At 37.7% G+C, this 19,581-nt stretch overlaps 2 protein-coding genes across 5 annotated transcripts; one reads left to right on the top strand and one right to left on the bottom strand.

The window, feature by feature from the left end:
- Positions 1-242: 242 nt before the first annotated feature.
- On the bottom strand, positions 243-4,720 carry LOC128437457 (low choriolytic enzyme-like). Of its 4 annotated transcripts, XM_053419636.1 has the most exons (10): positions 4,543-4,671; positions 3,701-3,731; positions 3,555-3,620; positions 3,114-3,266; positions 2,512-2,629; positions 2,182-2,360; positions 1,850-1,931; positions 1,228-1,352; positions 990-1,047; positions 243-581 (listed from the first exon to the last, which is right to left on the bottom strand). In XM_053419636.1, exons 1-10 carry the CDS (start codon positions 4,645-4,647, stop codon positions 575-577), a joined length of 924 nt encoding a protein of 307 aa, XP_053275611.1. In that variant the 5' UTR covers positions 4,648-4,671; the 3' UTR covers positions 243-574. The 4 variants fall into 4 exon arrangements, with proteins under 4 accessions (XP_053275611.1, XP_053275605.1, XP_053275620.1 ...); XM_053419630.1 differs by lacking the exon at positions 3,701-3,731 and having other exon boundaries at positions 4,543-4,720; XM_053419645.1 differs by lacking the exons at positions 1,228-1,352; positions 3,701-3,731 and having other exon boundaries at positions 4,543-4,720.
- A 9,815-nt stretch (positions 4,721-14,535) lies between these two features.
- Positions 14,536-18,368, top strand: LOC128445172 (hatching enzyme 1.2). The gene is made up of 9 exons (XM_053428004.1): positions 14,536-14,604; positions 14,709-14,797; positions 15,172-15,246; positions 15,370-15,525; positions 16,140-16,260; positions 16,347-16,525; positions 16,820-16,901; positions 17,043-17,167; positions 18,289-18,368. Coding segments are annotated over exons 2-9 (810 nt in total). The 5' UTR covers positions 14,536-14,604; positions 14,709-14,727; the 3' UTR covers positions 18,291-18,368.
- Positions 18,369-19,581: the final 1,213 nt, after the last annotated feature.

Here is a 19,581-nt window from a genome sequence, read left to right as displayed (position 1 = left end):
TGTTCATTAAAGCAGACAAAAAAGAATTAAAAAGTGACTTGTTCTAACAGGTGTATTTGTTTATGGGGACAAACTCTGTTTGCTGAATCTGGCATCCAGCAAGGCCAAAAAAAGACTTATCAGTAAACGTTCCATGTTTAATCACCTGTGTTTGTGTACCAAACAGCTACGCTTTGCCCGGTTCATGAAGGGCAACAATGTGAAAATAACAGGAAATGTAAATAACTCAACCAACTTCAAGATAAATGTTTATCCTTTTCTGTGGAGTCAAATACTGGAACATCCCCTTTATTTTTCCAGGTTAACATGTAGTGACACACAGCAATAGGCTGAGATGATTAAGATATGTGAATATGCCTCTTTAATAATTTTTAGCATTCAATCAAGCTGGTAAGCAGTTTTTCATTTAAGGGTTAATATAATGGTAACACTGGAAAGCTGCTACTCTCTTCATTTCTTATTGGAACAGCACAAAAGCTATGATTAGATCGTATTCTGACTCAAAGCATGTTCATCAAGCACAAACGTCACTGTTTGCTTGTAGATAAAAGCTGCATCAGTTTTCCTTTCTGCTTCATTTCCTGTGGGAAAAAAGAGATTTTGATAAATATGCTTAGGTACATGTACACACACACAGACAGAAACACACTAGCAGTATGGAGGCATGTTTTTTCTGTTGTTAAATTAAATCTGAAGAAGATGTCGCCAGCTACTTCAATTGTATTGGATTCGGCTACAACAAAGTTTACCCCTGAGACTCCAGAAGTTTTTTGTGGATTCAAACATTTCACCCAGCCCTCCATCGGCATAGTGGTGATTAGATAATGAGTGAATTTTCTTTTTTCAGTGAACTATCCCTTCGCTGCATATCAATAAATTGACGTCATTATTTTCCTGTGTGTCCTGTCTGTAGCTGTATCTGTACAGATTAAAGGGGTGGAAACTTCAATCTGAAAACTTAATATACATATTTTTCTGAATCCACTTACTTTAATTTCAAATGGTCTCTCTGCACAGGTTGCACACCAGGTCTGGAGACAGTTGAATCTGCAATGAATTCCAAAAGGCAGCAAAACTGTAAAAGCTGATTGGTTTCTTTATGGCACCGCTATCATGTGCATTTTGTAAATAGGTCTGTGTTCATACTTTTATTCATTTAGTCAGTACAGTAGGGAGAGAGTATAACAAAGTGGGGTAGTCGGTTAAATGCGTAAAAATGTTACGTACTGCATTGATAAAGGCTGTTCACTCGAATGATGTCAGTGGGACTCATCTGGCTGGCCCTGCCAATGGCTACATTGGAGTCAGGAATTGGAACGATGGTTGGCTCCCTGTTCCTGGAGAAAGCATACCTATGGTACAAAACAGCAGTCACAAAGAGAGGTTTCAACAGTTCACCATAAATCCTAATTGCTCATTTGTCCACTTCATCATTAAAATATCAGCAGCCACTCTCCTTTTACCTCTGTTTTTGTCTCAACTCCTGCTTAAAAAATAGCAGCAGCAGCTACACTCACAGTCAGTGTGTTGTCCACTAAACAGAACAGTTAGATCACCATCTTCCCCATTCCAAATGCCAAAGAGTCTTCAGGCAAACCCCAATTGCCCCTGACAGTTGTGCCAGCAGTGTATGAGCTATCTGTGACGGAGAAAGTGCTGCAAATAGATGCAATGCATGAATTTGTCCTAATGGATAAATGGCCAAATTGAACTATAAACGTGCTTTTAGTGCTATCTTATGAGACTTTATAATGTTAAGTTGTGCTAAACTGTATATATCACATGATTTCATTATTGCATTGTGCTATGTATATTATTAGTAGGTTCAGAGGGAGAACTAACATGTTACCTTGTATAGTGCATGATAGAGTTGTAGTCATAGGGAGTACCAAGGTTCCTTGTTTGGATCTTCCTGAAATTATGCTCCATTCCTGCAGGGGATCCGAAGGACAATCATAATACATCTCTGTTTTCATTACAGTTTGTCAGACCTGTGACTTAAATCTGCAGGGAATTAGGTATGTCATAATTTCTGTAGATGATTGCCAATTCTACAGATATTTCACATATACATTTACCTGCCGAAATAAGTATGAAGTATGATAGTTGAATTTATATATTGTATGCGTTGTACTCTGCATTATGAAAAACAATTTCAAATAGTTGATGAACATTACCAACCCCGAATTACGTTCTGCAACTGGATGCGAACATGGTCATCCCTGTCAGAACGGGTCTGCTCATGGTTGAAGCCCATGGCATGGAGCAGCTCATGTTGGATAACTGAACGGAAGACACACCCCCGGCGACTCAAAGACACTGTCTGGGCATTACCACGACGCCCAACATATGAGTAACACCTGAGTGTGAACAGTAAATAAAAAAAGGATCTTTTGAGAACATCCCACACTGTGTCCTTTGACCTGAAACACCTGTCATCCTTAGGTGTTAATAGGGTCTATAAGTGTAGTCATGTATGCATATGTGGTAAATGCACTGTGTGGTCAATACCCTGACAGAGACTTGATGTCCACAAAGTCCCTCTGCCTCTGCAGGGGAGTGAATCGGATGCAGGTAGACTGAGCAAATGACCTCAGACCATCAATAATGGTATCTCTCTCTCTTCGGGCTAAAGAGACAAAAAAAATGTTGTGACTTGCATTCATTCTATCATCACACTAAATATAATGTGTTTAGCAGTAAAATACCATCACTTCTAGATAGTACTAATACTAACTGCTATTATTGCATTATAACCACTATACCACTGCTACCATTACTACTATTTCTACTGCTGCTACTGCTGCCTTGCAACAGCACTATTGCTACAACTTCTAATGTAGTCACTATTTCTATTGCTCTTAACAATTTTATTGCAACTTATACCAGCCTACTACAACTATTACTACCATTAATTATATTAAGTAAGTACTGCCATCACTAGCATTACAACTAATTATTTTACAATATAGCTGCTACAGTGACTGCTACTAGCCAGATATTTACTGCTACCACAACCTTAATAGTACTGCTATTATTATGTGAATCTTAGTCAGTTATATTCACTGCTACAGAAACAAAAGAAAAGTCCTTCATGTTTTACGTAAACTTACAGTATTGTCCTGAGATGCGGTACGGTACATACACATTGCCATCAGAGGATTTAGGCCACAGGCAGCCGCGTGCTGTGCAGGGATCAGCATTTTGTAGACCTGTCGGCACTGCTATGTCTCCAAACATCACCAGAGGTTCATCCAAGTTCTTTCCTACAAAACCCCAAAAGGATGATCTTTTTTTGTGTTCTATATTTCATTGTCTTGACAGCTGTGATGTATTAAGGGCAGATCATATCTGGGTCTGAAACAAGCTCCACACAGAGGGTTCTATTTGAAAGTATCTTTACTGTATACTTCAAAGTTAGTAATACCAGCATTATGCTACATCTTAATGAATATCTAGTACTATTTATAATGGTTTGATTGTTTTTGTCAGGTTCTCAATATACATACAGTACATACAGTATGCCGGTTGACATGCAGTAGACATGAACCTACCAATATTAGAGTTGGCCTTCTCTAACAGTGTTGAAATGCTGAATTCATCATCTGCAATGGTGTTGCCTGTGGAAAAAAATGTGTTTGTGTATCAGTTGCATTAGACAAAACTAATACCTTAGTTATGAAAAGTAGCTAAGTCTTACCAGAGTATTCATCTGTCTTTTCCAGTGAAGCCTATAATAAGGCAGTGTAAACATTTGTTAGATTTGGATTAGTGAAGGAGGAACCAAGGTGATATTATCAGAAATAGGTTCAGAGAGACAGTTAAGTTTCCACAGAAATTTAATTTCATGGGAAGAGAAGGTCCTGTATACATAATGTAAAGGGACACAGGGCATGGTGTGAATGTTTTTCTCCTTTCTATTGTTTACACTCTGGCATCAAAATAGATTGTAATGAACTCTGGAAATAGGTATCAAATATAATGTAATTAATTTTTTCCAATTCAATTTCCTTACAGCTAAGAGATAAGTCAGCTTATTCTTTGAGGTATATACATACTACATACATATATGTAGTGTATATATATATTTAGGTCAAGTATGTATGATTTAGATGAAAGGGATCTACTGGCAGAAATTTTATATAAAATAATCCTAGTGATGCTTTAGCTAGTGTGTAATCATGTAAAATATATAAATTATTGTTTTCTTTATCCTAGAATGGGCCCTTCATATTTAAATACTCTTTTCTACGGAAGCTGCCATGTTTTTAAAGTAGTCCAGACTGGACAAACTAAACACCTTTGTGGTTTTAATGATTGAAGACACATCTCACATGTTTGGAAGGAGAATGTGAGGTGAGGGTTTTCAGCTGCAACATGCAACTTCAACACTAGATTGACAAAATTGTACACACTGAACCTTTTAACAAAACCTAAATTGGGCAAGATATTACAAGGAGTGCACACTTTAAATTGAATTCTGATGAAAAGATAAACTCTTGATCTGTCCATATTCACATGGACACATTTATAAATTCTTACCTGTATAGTGAAGCTGTAGACAGAGCAGAGGAACACACTGAGACCAGCAGTCTGGAGTATCATGGCTGGTTGAAGGCAGCAGCTGCGCACCAAGAAAATGCTCATTGGAAGGAGTGTTCAAACATATATAGGTGGGAAGACCAGTCAACTGCTCAACAGACATATTGGCAAATTTACCTCAACTGGAAGTGGCAGTTATTACTTAAGACAGACTTTGGTTTGTGTAAGACGTGGATGTTATCTTCTGCTGTTTGTCTTTGTGAGCAGCATTGATATTAAAAGGTCAAATTCAACAATTAATACGCTAAATGCTGCTTTTTACCTCCTTTGCTTAACAATATTTCTGGATATTGAGTGATTAAGGTTATCAGAGTCAAATGGGGAAAAGTAAAATGGAAACACAAAAACATGACTGTGACAGTAAATTAACGGATGTTTAAAGAAATTTCAATCCTGACACAATTATATAAAACTTGACTTGAATAAATGGACGAATCTGCCTGTCCTACTAATTCACCGTAGTAAGCCTTACAATACAAATATTAAAACATCTGCTGCTGCACACTTAAGAGCCCAGAAAATTCACATAGTTACTCAAAAATGCACCAGAACACACAATGGGTTCAAGTTTATGCTCATTTGCATAGCAGAGTTAATTAGAAGAGATAATGTTTGTTGAAAAATCCCTTAATTAAGCTAACACTTACAGAATCCATAAGGATTATATTGTGAACACTTTCAATCTAGAATACACTTTAATATAAAATATGTTTATTTAACATGCAATATTATGGTCAGTTAATGGTAAATGGACTGCAGTGATTTAGCACTTTACATTACACTACTAAGTCACATTCACTCACTCAATGTCAGATGGGATTTGGATAGAAGTTCACATTTACCCATTCACACACACATTCATACAGTGCTTCTACATGCAGCTTTTTTCTTTCTACCACAGATCATTCACAAAGGGATGCCATATCCATCACGGGCAATTTGAGAATTCAGTGTTTTGCACATGGACATTTAAATTTAATATTTTAAGATATATTGCAAATCAGTTCAAATACCATTACACAGTACTCATCCTCAATCTAATTTTGATACGATATGGTATGTGAAGGGCAGAATCCCACCTGAACTCCAGCATACCCCCTGGCCATGAACTGGTCTCGGTATGCACATTTTGTGTGCATCTCTCCATTGATTGAGCACTTTCACAATTTTTATATAGCACCCAGAGTTTACTATAAGTAAATCACAAAAATCTCACTTTCTAAAACAAACGGCCTTAAATACTTTAAATTATACATCCAGATGACTTATGTTTATCGGAAACTGTAACCCATTAATACGTTTTTTCATACTATCACAAATAATCGGTGTAATAAAACTGAATTCAAAAATGATTTCTTAATGAACAACACCATTCATTACAGCATTAAAATATCATATCTAATAAGTTGCATATTTGTTCCAACAAGGAGCAGCACTTTGGCGACTGTTGGGGGAAAAAACCTCTGGAAGAACCAGACCTGTTATGGGCTGCCATCTGCATTTTGGCATTTTGGACAAAAGAATTACAATAATCTAGTCAAGAGAACAAAAGCATGGGCGGATTTCTCAGCATCTCTTTGAGATAAAATGTTTTTAATTTTCTTTTTATTGTGCAGGTGGATGAAGGCTATCCTAAAGAGAGCTCAGAGGTAAACCTCAGAGGTAAACCTGGAGGCCAAGCTAATGCAGAATTTTGGAACCCATTTTACCTTAAAGAGCTGTTAGTACCTTATAAACCCACTAGAGCACTCCGCTCCCAGAATTTAGGCCTACTTGTCGTCCCTAAAGTCTTTAAAAGTAGAGTAGGAGCCAGAGCTTTTAGCCATCAAGCTCCTCTGCTGTGGAATAAACTACCACTTTCAGTTCGGGAGGCAGACACCATCTGTTCGTTTAAGAGTAGGCTCAAAACCTTCCTTTTTGATAAAGCTTATAGTTAGAGCTAATTAGTGCGGCAGAATGTTACTTGTTCTATTTTATGACACATGACAAACGGAGCTTCTTTTTCCAGCTTCTCCTTCCTCTTCTCCATCCCTATCCCCCTTCCCCGGAATCCCTTTGCTTTATCACCCGCAGATCCAGGGCCTCTGTGGCCGCACCATGGATTGCGGTTTGTTGATCGCGCACCGGGGGTCGCGGTGGTGGATCCAGGGTGGCGGATTCTGTGTTTTGTGGGCTGATCGTGGTGGTGGTGACGGACCCTGTGTCGCGTTGGCATCGGGTACGGGCATTGGACTAGGACCGCGGCGGCGGCTCGTGGTGGGTGGCGGTGGACGGTGACTGAGGACTGGAGTGGCGTCCTGGTCTGGATGGTGGATCGTGGTCCTGGTGGTCCTGCTGGTTGCTGACCATGGACTGTGATTGCAGCGGGATTGCTTGGCATGTCATGTTGGGGTTGTCCTTCGGGATGTTTACCCTCATCAATGCTGCTAGAGACTTTAATCTTGAAGACTTTAATCTTGATGATGTTTTCCTGCACGTGGCATCTATTACACTTCTGTCCGTCCTGGGAGAGGGATCCCTCACATGTGGCTCTCTCTGAGGTTTCTACGTATTTTTACCCTGTTAAAAGGGTTTTTAGTAGTTTTTCCTTACTCTTGCTGAGGGTTAAGGACAGAGGATGTCACACCCTGTTAAAGCCCTATGAGATGAATTGTAATTTGTGAATATGGGCTATACAAATAAAATTTGATTGATTGATTGATAACTGTTGTGTGCATGGAGGAGTCATTGTTAAGATGAAAAAAAAAAAGATTAACAAATTGTAATCTACTTGATAAAGACAGTTTAAACCAGCCTAGTGTTTAATCCCTACATGTTGTTTGAGTCTGTGTAACAAAATTTTGTGACCTACGTTGTCAAATGCAGCACTAAGAAATGCTTCCTCCTCTATACAAGTATAGAGACAAGTAGATTGACTTACAATAATGCTTTTCTTTACTGTGATGGATACTAAATAAAAAAATTTGTGAAAATAATCACGAGTTAGCTGCAGCTTATTCAAGGATTTTAGAAATTATGGGAAGGTTTGATATATGTTTATATTTAGCTAAAAAACATCTAGGTCAAGAAAGGGCCTCTTAAGCAGCGGTTTAATTACTGCTACCTTACATAGATAGTTAATCAGATTTAATATACAGTAAAACTGGTGATTAAAGGAAAAACTTGGATTGTTTAGACGAAGGGACTAGTTAAGTCAGCTCAGAAAAATGTATTGTAGAAATGTTGTCTAAATAAGAATCTGGTGCTACATTTAGTTCTAAGGTTTATCTCCACTGGCTCCCCATCCCACAACGCATCCAGTACAAAGACCTTCTCCTCACTCATAAAGCTCTCCATAACCAGGCTCCCCCCTACCTCACCGACCTGCTCCCCCCACCACACTCCATCCCGTCGGCTCCACTCCTCTGATGCTAACCTCCTGTCTCATCCACTCAGGACCAAGCACCGGACCTGGGGCGACAGAGCCTTCTCCGTAGCTGCCCCCTCCCTCTGGAACTCTCATCCTAAACAGATCCGAGAATGCACTAATCTCACAATGTTCAAATCACAAATCAAAGCTCACATTTTCAGAACTGCTCTATGTTTTTAGTATGTAACTTTTTATGTGAATTTTAACCTTTATAAAGTGGTGCACAACTGAACTGAGATACACAAAACATCTACAGGTACAGACTACAACATAAATTAAATTAAAGTAATTTAAATTATTTCCATTCATGTTTGTTACTAAAATAAGATTTGCACATTTACACAAACCCAGTGTGAATAAAAGCAGACGTTAAGAGTTGCAAAAGCTTATGTGTTACAACTTCTCCAAACTGCACACAGTTGCATTATGTGGTAGGTATACACAGTTTTGCAAAGTCTTTCAAAAAAAGGAACAAAGGAATAAAAAAACTAGAAGAAACTCAATTGCTTTGCATTTAGATTTTGCGTAAAGCCATGTGTTTGACATCATTTGAGACCGTCTTAATGCAAACTCAAGCTAATAAGTATGAACATTAAAAACTATTACAAGAATCTTTACTCTGACTGACAGACTCCTCGACATGAGGACTGACGAACACTTTAAATGTACTGCAAAGAAATAAAATATGTATCTGCTGTTATCTATTGAAGTATGTGATGGCTATGTGCAATTGTAAGTAGATACCTAGAAACAAACAAAATAGGTACTATATCACATATTTATAAAAGTAATTCCTATTAAGTAAATTAGCTTACTAACTTGATAATACATTTTAATTTCAGGAACCATAGGTATGTCATTGCCTTGTATTATAGACCACACTTCTTCAAGCACTGCAGATCTCATGTGAGCTTGCTGCAACATATCTTCATCATATTTCAAGATGAGACCAAGAAATTACTAAATAGAGACACTGTGGTTTTGTGTTTCGACATGTCTATTGATGTAAGAACTATTGAGACCTTGCCCCAGTACAGCATCATATGTTCTGTTTTGATTCAAAGGCCTACTCTTCTCTCTTTACTCAGGTGAACCAAAATACTTTTTAATAAACATTTTTGTAAGTGTTATAGATGTAAATATAGGATTAATAGCATTGGATTTATAAATAGGAAAAAATATATGAGAACATCCTTCTACAAAAATTAAGAAATCTGTGTCTGTAAATGGACTGGTTTGTTTAGCTACTACTTAAAGGCCTTTAAAGTTCAAGTCATACTCACCCATTCACACAAACATTCATAAAAAATACACCTTTATATGCATTGCTTTTAATGACAACAAAATCATTCACAAAATCATGCACGTTTCCAACCTTGTTACTTTATAGCTTTAATTCACAATTGGTACGGTTTCTTTCAGTATTTTTTACCATTTGTGAGAAATTAATATATTGTCTATTTATGGACCCGTCCCATTTATTCTGAACATATATGGCAATGCAGATTGGAATTTAACTTTCATTTCAATTTTGTATCACTACAAGAAGGTTACACTTTGCCATGATCCTCATCTTATTCCTTCTGACCCCATGTGGAAGCTGTATAGAAATTGTACTGTTTAACTGTCGTCTGCTCTCTTCCAGGCTTTAGCGGCTGGAGACTGGACTAGAAATTGATGGCGCCAACTTAAAAAAATGTCAGCTCTCTCTTTCTTGCTTCTCTGACCACTGACCATGTCTTGTTGTTTGATAGTTTTTTAGTGGATTTAGCAGATTTGAGTATCCTGTTCTGTTTCTGTAAATAATTGTACATGTTGTAAATAGTTCTACAAAGCAAGTATGATCAACTAAATTTTCTCTTTTTTCTTTTAGCTAAGTTAGTGGGGATTGATAACATATCGTTTTGATTGGGGTTTCGGCTGTGCTTACCCTGAATACTGAACATCTTTGGGAGATGATAAAGGGAGAAACCATTTTTTATGTTGTTCAGGTTTCTCCCCAGTCAGGTGTAACTCAGTTAGTCCCTTTACAACCATTCACTGTCTGCCTTGGCTAGCTCTAGATGTTAGCATGTTACTCTCATTCACCAAATTGTTAGTTTTGTTTTCCTGGCCTTAACTACGAAGCAATGTTACTGGCTCATCAGGGTAGCTCTGTGACGTCAGGAGTAACTTCATGGTTAACTGGTACTATGTAAGGAGGTTAGGTTTAACCAAAATATGATGCCATGGCAATTTACGCTGCATTGTTTGTAGTTAACTCGGTCGTACTATATGTAGGCACCGCCATCTTAAATCTTAGTTGGTATCGGAGGATTGTGATGCTCCATCTGCAGGATTTAAAGATCCACTGGTCTCCTCTTAATCATGTTCTATATGAAACAAAGATTTAATCATCTTCTGCATTAAATATATAGATTCAATAAGGTTATAAATGAAACAAATACATTCTCATCTGAGTGAATTCAGTTTCTTTGACAACTTCTAGGACCAGACGTCTCTAATGCCACTCATCAGAGAAATGTCCTCACTGTCAAACTGTGTCTCGCCATTATGCCACGGAACACTCAATGTGTTCCATCAGTGATGCTGAACATGTGATCAATATCAGATCAATATCATTCTGATCAAAAACTCAGAAGCTGTTCCAGATCAAAGAGGCGTTTATGCGATGCAGGTCATCTGCAGTATAAAAATAGTTAAATATGTTTAGTAGCAGACCTACATATAATGCATATTTTTTTCCACAGGATCGATGCTGTTAAAGTGCCAAATGAGAACAAGAAGGACGTTATGTGATCATCATCAAACATTTAAGAGCATCAATGTTCAGGTATTTGATTGGATCGTATTTTTACTGAAACAGTGACTTTATTCTGCTCTAAATTCTTATCTTAATATTGATTGCAACTACACATGAGATGTTTGTTTTCTTATCAAAAACTCAGTTTCCCCCTGAACTGTACATAAGACAGACATGTTACCTTCACAAATTATACTAAACTACAAAATAATTACAAATCAGTCAGACTTACTGTCTTTATAGTTTGTGCCAGAAAAGGCAAACAGGCATATCACTGCATGATCTCTATTTTTTACTCCTGCACGTTTTACAGTTTTAGATGCTCTGTTGAAATACAGTACAAAAGAGCTTGTTACCGGTCCGCAACCATCCTATGGACACTTCGTGACCCTGCCCGAGCTTCCCTCAGCAAAAGAGATGGCTGATTTCATGTTGCCGCATGTCTTCCATCTCCACGGCCTCCCAGTCTACATGGCCTATGACCAGGGACCCCAGTTCACATCCACGTCTGGAGGGAGTTCTTGGCACTCTGGGCCCTTATGAGGGCCACAGTCAGTCTTTCCTCTTGTCTCAATATAATATATATTCAGACGGAACGAGTCAACCAGGAGTTGCAGACGGCCCTGTGTTGCCTGGTTTTCTAGACTTCCTCATCCTGGTTCAGGCAGTTCCTGTGGAGTATTCCCACAACTACCTGACCAGTTCCACCACCGGACTCTCCCCATTACAGTCCACAAATGACTTCCAACCTCCACTCTTTCTGGCTCTGGAATAGGAGATCCAGGGTTCATACACATTTTGACCAATGGATTTCCATGACTTTTCCATGACTTTTCAATAACTTTAAACCAAATTTCCATGACCGAACATTTAGTGAAATCTCGGTGTATACGCGAAAAAGTGACAAATAGTGTACTTAAACCATCAATGAGAATTCCAAGGCATACAGTATTGTGTTGCTGTTGATGATTTCACTGAGCGTGGTGGACTCAGGGGAGCTTTCTGTCTCTGAACTTCTAGAAAGAGCCAACTGTACTCTGAGTGAGTGTGAGCTTATAAATAAATAAATAAATGTATAAATAAATACAGATATAATTGAATAAATAAATACAGAAATAAATGAATAAATACAGAAATAAATAAATAAATACAGAAATGTATAAATAAATGTCTTTACATAGAACAGTGGAAACACAGAGTTTCTCTGGTCACATCTGCTCAGAGATCAGCGGCTTCATGATCAGATCAGAAGCTGCAGGTGGTTTGTACCGAGCTGCAGTTTCTGTTTCTTCCTCCTCCTCTCGGCTCGCTCATTGTGCTCAGTAGAACACGAGACGTGGCGCTCACAATCAGAACTACTGACACCTAAATCATCCCAATAAAAAATAACCTTAACTAACCCTCTGAACTTGAAGTAGTTCATTTTAAGTGTGAACTGGCTCGACGCTGCAAACAGATGCTGGACACCAGTCATCATTGAGAGGCAGAGGTAGAAGGGCTGGATCATTACACTCCTGTGACCAATCCTGCATGAGACTGCGCTTAGGCCCGCCTTTCCAATTAGCATACGGACACAGAAATGTGGAAATAACTAAATGTGGAAATATATTCAAGACATTTATTTATACATTTCTGTATTTATTTATTTATTTCTGTATTTATTTCCTTTTTTGTTTATTCATTTATTTATTTATTTATTTATGTATTTATTTATACATTTATTTATTTATTTATTTATTTATTTATTTATACTTAAGTCATGTATGGTCCTCCATAAAACTTTTTATAGGTGGATAAAGACACAGTGATACCTGAATAAGGAGCTTCACACTGCTGGTTCAGATATTCATACTGAATGAATCATGAATTATACAATGTGCAACTTAGATGTTTTCCTTTGGTTAAGCACATTTAAATCAATAGAGCTTTGGGTCTTTGTATGAGATCGGTCTAGAATGTGTAAACCCAAAGAAAAAGAGAAAAATGCTGTGATGATGATCAAGTGGATCCAGTTGCATTTAGAAACTGTAAAACTGTAATGATGGAAAGTATTAATGCAGATCACTTGATGTGTTTTTATATTTCATCCTGATTTGCTTACACTCAATATCTTACATACACTAATTTTTATACAATCTAACACTATCATACACAGACATCGAATGACCAAGTACTTTGGGGAGAATCTCTTAATTCATTATCAGTGAGTAATAAGAAATTGAGTGCATGTGTAGACTATAATTCAAGTTTAGCTTTGGCCTATTCTACGTGCACTTACATTAATGAATCAATTGATCTTGCAGATTGCTTGATTGATTAATGTAGGAGTTAGAAAAGGAGAACCAAGGTGCAGAGACAATCCGATACACTTACATTTGGCTTTTTTTAAATACAACCTTATTTATAAAAGAAGAGAAGCACAACATGTAGAGTGCTATAGGCTGTGTGCTTTCAGTTATAAAGGTTCCTGTTTAAAACAGAATGACATGTCCGGAGAAAATACGTTTTCAGTTTATACAGAGAAAAAATTTAATTGTCACTTACTTTCAGGAAATAACATTAAACTGATTTAATTTAAAATAATGAAATAAAATATACATGACTCAAATGTTGAAATAATCTAATAATGTGGGGAATATACGAGGAGAAATCCTTATATTTAAGTGGAGAACATTTGAACAGATGATGATGTTGTGAACTATAAGTTCATTATGTATGTTGTTCATTGTGACTCCTGACTTTTATGTGGCGCTTACAAGAAATGCTATCATCATAATTTCACTTACATTAAAAACATCCATCAAGCTTGATCGAAGGCTTAAACTGATTAAGTGGCATATCCAAGTAACCTAACCCTGTCAGTCTGTTTCTGTGTGCCACTAAATGTACATATTTTAATGTGGAAAGATTAGGGTGATATACCAGCATTAAACCCAACACGATTTGAACTTTTTTTTATTATTATCAGAAAACAAGATAACAATTCAACATGGAATTCAGAGTAAACTATAGCCTGTTATCAGCTAAATCCACGTTTTCTATCATTCTCAGCTTGTTGGCCTTCATTAACAGAACCGACTGCAGCTGCTGGGTAAAGAAAGACAAGTAATCAAATGTAGCACTGTGGTTGATAAGCCTTTTTCTGGCCACATAAACAAACACACCTGTAAGAACAAGTCACCTTTTAATCCTGTAAATATTTTGAATTTACAAATAGTATCCAGTAAAGCATTCTTTATGGAATGAGCCATGTATTAAATAACAATTCAGTTTGTAGTTTTTCTTGTAACAGACTGCCTTAGATTATATAGTTCTTCTTTTACTTAGTCCCGTTATAGGAGGTGGAAAAATGGAAAGAAGCTGTATTTCATATGTTGGTATAATTTCAGTGTCATACTATATGGTTATCTTTTTGATTAAAGCACATGAATATGGATTCATTAATAAAGTATAAAATACCCGAGGTCCCCTGAGATATAAACACGCATCACACTGTGTTAAATAAGAATACTGAGAAAACATTGAGGGCATCAGTGACTTTCATCCAGTTCTCCACCTGTTATGAGGGCAAATGCAACAAACATTATTTTTCCCACTGATTACGCTTTTGGGGTATTTCTGTCTCTATATCTGTCTATTTGTAATGAGACTGATAAGCCTGCCAGTTCTGCTGACTCTACAGGTTTGACTGTACTCAGACAATCCATATTTGGTCCAACCAACAAACCTGAATATCTATAAAAACCTGGAGCCAAACCACAGATACACAAGTCCACATAGAGGATCACAGGTGAGCTAGGCTGCTAATGACTACAACAGAATCAAAGTTTGATTATTTGGTTTTGATTCGGTTTTTCCACTCAAGAGAAACTCAATGCTTTATTTTTCCTTTAGGTCTGCTAGGAGGTCTAACATGTCTGTTGTCAAGGTCTCAGCTCTGACTCTACTGTTTCTGTCTGCCTGCTGTTGGGCCAGCAATGAGGTAAGCCCATCCAAAGGCCCATTTTATCGCAGTATATATGTTATTACTCGTTAAATGCTGGTTCTCTAGACTGTTGTTGAACTGTACAATAACTTTATATTCTATAATGCAAAGTGGGCATCTCTTAACCTCCTGTCTTTATTACTTTTGACGTGAATGTACATCTTTAAGACACATTTTTGGGGTTATTTGACTGAGTTAGTTTGTTGACTGTAATTCCATGTTGTTTTTCTAATAACTTAACATGTTTGTTTCTTCTCTCCTATTTGCAGGCAGGTATGTACAATCAGACCTATTGTATTGATATGCACTGTATTAGGACTGTTGTATTTTTCTGCAAAATAAAATTGTGTTGCTGTTGATGATTTCACTGAGCAGAGGAGATTACAGAGGTGGACTCAGGGGAGCTTTCTGTCTCTGAACTTCTAGAAAGAGCCAACAGTAATCTGAGTGAGTTTGAGCTGATGATTTTTATGTAGACTGTTGATGCTTAAATTTCTTCAACTCATTATTTATTAGTGATACTTTAACAGGTTTTTAAGAAATTGTATCATGTTACATGATGTGTTTTAGTCCGCTCCAACAATGATCCCATCCTGATTGGAGGAGACATTGCCATTGGCAGCGAGGCAGAGAAAAATGCTGACCCCTGCACCAGCCGAGGCTGCATGTGGGGCAAGTGGACTGACGGGAAGGTCTACATTCCTTATTACATCACTAATCACTTCTGTGAGTATCAGATGAAAAGTAGAACTGCAGTGTCAAAAGGTTTGAGTTAGATTGACCATAGATCAAACAGTTCATTTACCAGCGTCAAACATGTTTGCTGCCAATTATCAACTGTAAACTCCTGCATCACTCTCATCCTCTGGAGTCATGACTTGAATGATTACATTTAAAAAAAAATTATGATTTAAAATACAAACAGTAGGCAGCACAAGATAAAAGACAATATAATAAGGAATAATGAAAAACTGTCAATTACAGTGTTAAGCAATTGTCAAAACAGCTTTCTTAAGTATAATTTTGAGCAGATCCTTGTAACACGGGTCAGTGTCCCAATACCTTAAACATATACCTTATTAGCCCAAATATGAGCATCCTGATAGTGAGATACCCAGACAAAGTTTTCTCAACATATAAGGAGGGTTGAGTTTTGAAATTCCTACACAGCCAGTACCTACTGGGTGGTGGACCGAATCATAAAGCAAATGTTCCTGCATCTACGTGGTGCCTGAGCTACATACTGAAATAGTAAACATTGTTGTTTTATTTCGAATGTGATTATGTTATGATCATTTGTTAAGAGTTTTTGCACTTGCTTTGTGGTACCATACTACCAGCCTCCCGAGAGAAGGCCATCATCACCCGTGGACTGGAGTCCTTCTCCTCCTTCTCCTGCATCAACTTCAGGCCCAGCAGAAGCAGCGACCGTGACTGGCTGAGCATTGAGTCCCAGAATGGGTAAGAAATTGATATAAATGAAGAGTTTGACTTGAAAGCTGTTGTCAAACTTCACTGATCTTCAACTTATGTCTCATCCTGTCCAGCTGCTACTCCTTTGTTGGACGTACTGGTGGTAAGCAGGTGGTGTCTCTGGCCCGTAGCGGATGCCTTTACCATGGAACCGTCCAGCATGAGCTGCTCCATGCTCTGGGATTCAACCATGAACAAACCCGCTCTGACAGGGACAACCACATCAAAGTCCTGCTGCACAATGTTCAGTCTGGTAATGGAGTTATTCATTTTCCCCAATGGTGAGATAGAGAGGGAACTAAGTAAACTGCAAACTGATAAGTTCAAATAAACTCAGATATAATGTGCACTTCATGAATAAATAACTGGTAAGCAACACTGATGATAGACAACGCTGCCAAGTATACACTGGTATTGTATAATCCAGTCAAAGAAATAAACAGTTTGAAATCAAAGATCAGAGAATCTTAATCATACATGATACTGATGCTCATTGTTCAACTTCAGGTTTCTAACAAAGATAATCTTCAACCTTTTTCATTTTCAGGAATGGAGCACAACTTCAGGAAGATTGCCACCCTCAATCAGGGCACTCCCTACGATTACAATTCAGTCATGCAGTACCACAAGTGAGAACAACTGGTTGAACATCAGCCCTGTCATGTTTTATTATACGTGTGTGTGTGTCTGGTGTGTGTGTGTGTGTGTGTGTGTGTGTGTGTGTGCAGCAGATGCTGTTTAACTACCTAACTGCTGCTGTCTTGTTGTAGGACTGCCTTCTCTAAGAACAACCAGCCCACCATGGTCCCAATCCCTAACTCCAATGTGTCCTTTGGCAACGCCAGGGAGATGAGCCGCAATGACATTGCCAGGCTCAACACGCTCTACAAGTGCTGTGAGTGTCCAAATGCATAGTGCCAGTCTCCAGTTTGTGTTGAATACTTTTCCACATGTTGCACACTCTTACTTATAAAAGTGCTAAGTAGAACCATAAATGGTGATTTGTCTTGTCCACAGGAGAACCCATTTTTTTCCCTGGTAGAATATTTTTAGAAGGTGCAACCTAGAACCCTTTCCAAGGTTTCTACCAAAAACCCATCATAAAAGGTTATACCTAGAACCATCTGTGAAAGGTTCCACCCAGAGACTCACCCTATGTGAGGTTTTACAGATAACATTTCTATGGCTTCATGGCTCCACTAAGAACCCTCGCTTGAGGATCCTTTTTAAATCAAGAATTTCAAGTGGAACTAAAATATGGGGTTCTATGATACCCCTTTTTATTCAGAAGGTTTAATCTGGAATCCACCCAGGGGATTTATCAAGAACCATTTGGTGTTCATTGTATATTCTATGGATTTACTCTGGAATCCACACCAGTGGCTCAGAAAGATATGATTTTTTAAGGGTTTTACGTCTAACCCTCTTTTTAGAGGTATTGAAAAGTTTGGCATATTCTACAGATTAGGCCAAAATTTGCTGAATCCCATTTATTTATTTTCATTCATCACTTAAACCTTTTTACAATAATCAGTGTTTTGATTAAGAAAATATGTCTAAGTCTTGGAACACTGGTTGATATGAAGGGGAGACTGATAAACTGAAAACCATATTTATTTACTTAATAATCAATGGTGCTGGATCATTAATCGAGATCGATCCAGTCATTTTAACACTGCTGTCCTGGCTGTGAGTCTCAGATATGCACTAGACTCTGCATATCCTCCGTATTTTCTCCAGAGGAAGTCCATGTGTGAACGCAAATGTCAGAATGAGATGCTCCACATGTTTCTACGGACTTTCTTCACCTGACCTCAGAGTATAAAGTCTATAGAAATCCAGGAAAAAATTGATGTGAGAACACAGCAGGGAATCACCCTCTGGATTCAATATGATGTCAATAGAGTTTGTGGTGATAAGAGCTAACAACGGTGTTGGAGTTCTTTAAATATAATCACGTGACCTATGCAGCGGAAATAAAATGTCACTTGCTGCCTTTGCTTTTTTGTTTTACAGGAAGCACGCCCAGATGTTCTATAGACCTGTTGACACCAGCACAACATTCAATCATCACCTAATAAATGTATTGAGACTGATTCACAGCAGACTGCGTTCATTCTTTCATAGCATCCATTTAATTTTGCTTCAACTAAATGAGGCACATTCATTCATCATCTACTCTTTTATAACACCAACTTGTTGCATTTCTAGCATTATCTCACATGAAATGTTAACATTATCTTATCTCAAGTTGATAGATGACATTCAGATGAACATATTTAAAAATGTTCCCATAAAAAACAAATGGGTTGTCATATCAAAACCAGACTTCTTCTCACAGGAGTATAGGTTGTCCAAACAAAACGGCCACATCAGCTTATCTTTATCATTTCCCCATTTCTTTTGGCTGGGGGACATTCTTCTCCTACTTGTCTTGTCTTTGGCCATGATGCTTGGCCACAATGACACATAACAGCTACCTGTGAATCCTTTACCCTGACTTCACCCTGACATAGACCAGAATATGTTTTTGTTACATGTGATTGGCTTTTGTGATTCCCTGTACTTGATTTACATAATACCCGAATAGCTTAAAGAATTTCCACTCTAAAAAATAATACCTCAGCGAGAATTTATAAAATGGTTTTCAAACACATATCCTCTTTCAGAGGGTGTTGCTTTTAAAAAAAACATTCTCATGGTTCCAATGTTGCAATTCACAATGTGGTAGAATGCACAACAGTGAATTCAGTATTCACATTCAGTTCAAACAAATTTTAAGATGATATAGATTACACATCTAATCAACACATTACATCGATCCATCCATTATCTATACTGCTTATCCTTTAAGGGTGGCTGGAGCAAATCCTGGTTGTCAACAGGCAAAAGGTTTGCCAGTGTATTGCAGGACTAACATAAAGAGACGTACACACTCATATGCACATTTGAGGGCAACTTAGAGTTTCCAATTAACCCAAACCGAATGTTTTTTGACTACCAGAGTAAATGTAAGTGATCTGTATTTATTGTGTGCTTTTAATGTCTTGATGACCACTCAAAGGGCTTTACAGTACAGTTGTTTTTACCTATTCACACACATTCATATAGTGCATACAGCGACATGTCTTGTATTGTATTGACATGTACAAGTGTTTCTGTAGTATTTAGACTGACCCGTGACAGGAATTATCAAATTACTTTACACATCCAAAAAGTTGGTGCTGGAAGTCATAGATAGCACAGAGGTTGGATGTTTCCCTGACTAATCTCAATTTTCTATCTGCCTTCAGTATAGTTTTATTAACA

The sequence above is a fragment of the Pleuronectes platessa genome, chromosome 1, assembly GCF_947347685.1.
Source record: "Pleuronectes platessa chromosome 1, fPlePla1.1, whole genome shotgun sequence".
Classification (NCBI taxonomy): Eukaryota; Metazoa; Chordata; class Actinopteri; order Pleuronectiformes; family Pleuronectidae; genus Pleuronectes; species Pleuronectes platessa.
Note: the sequence above shows the minus strand (reverse complement) of the source record. Positions and strands in the feature narration are given on the sequence as shown.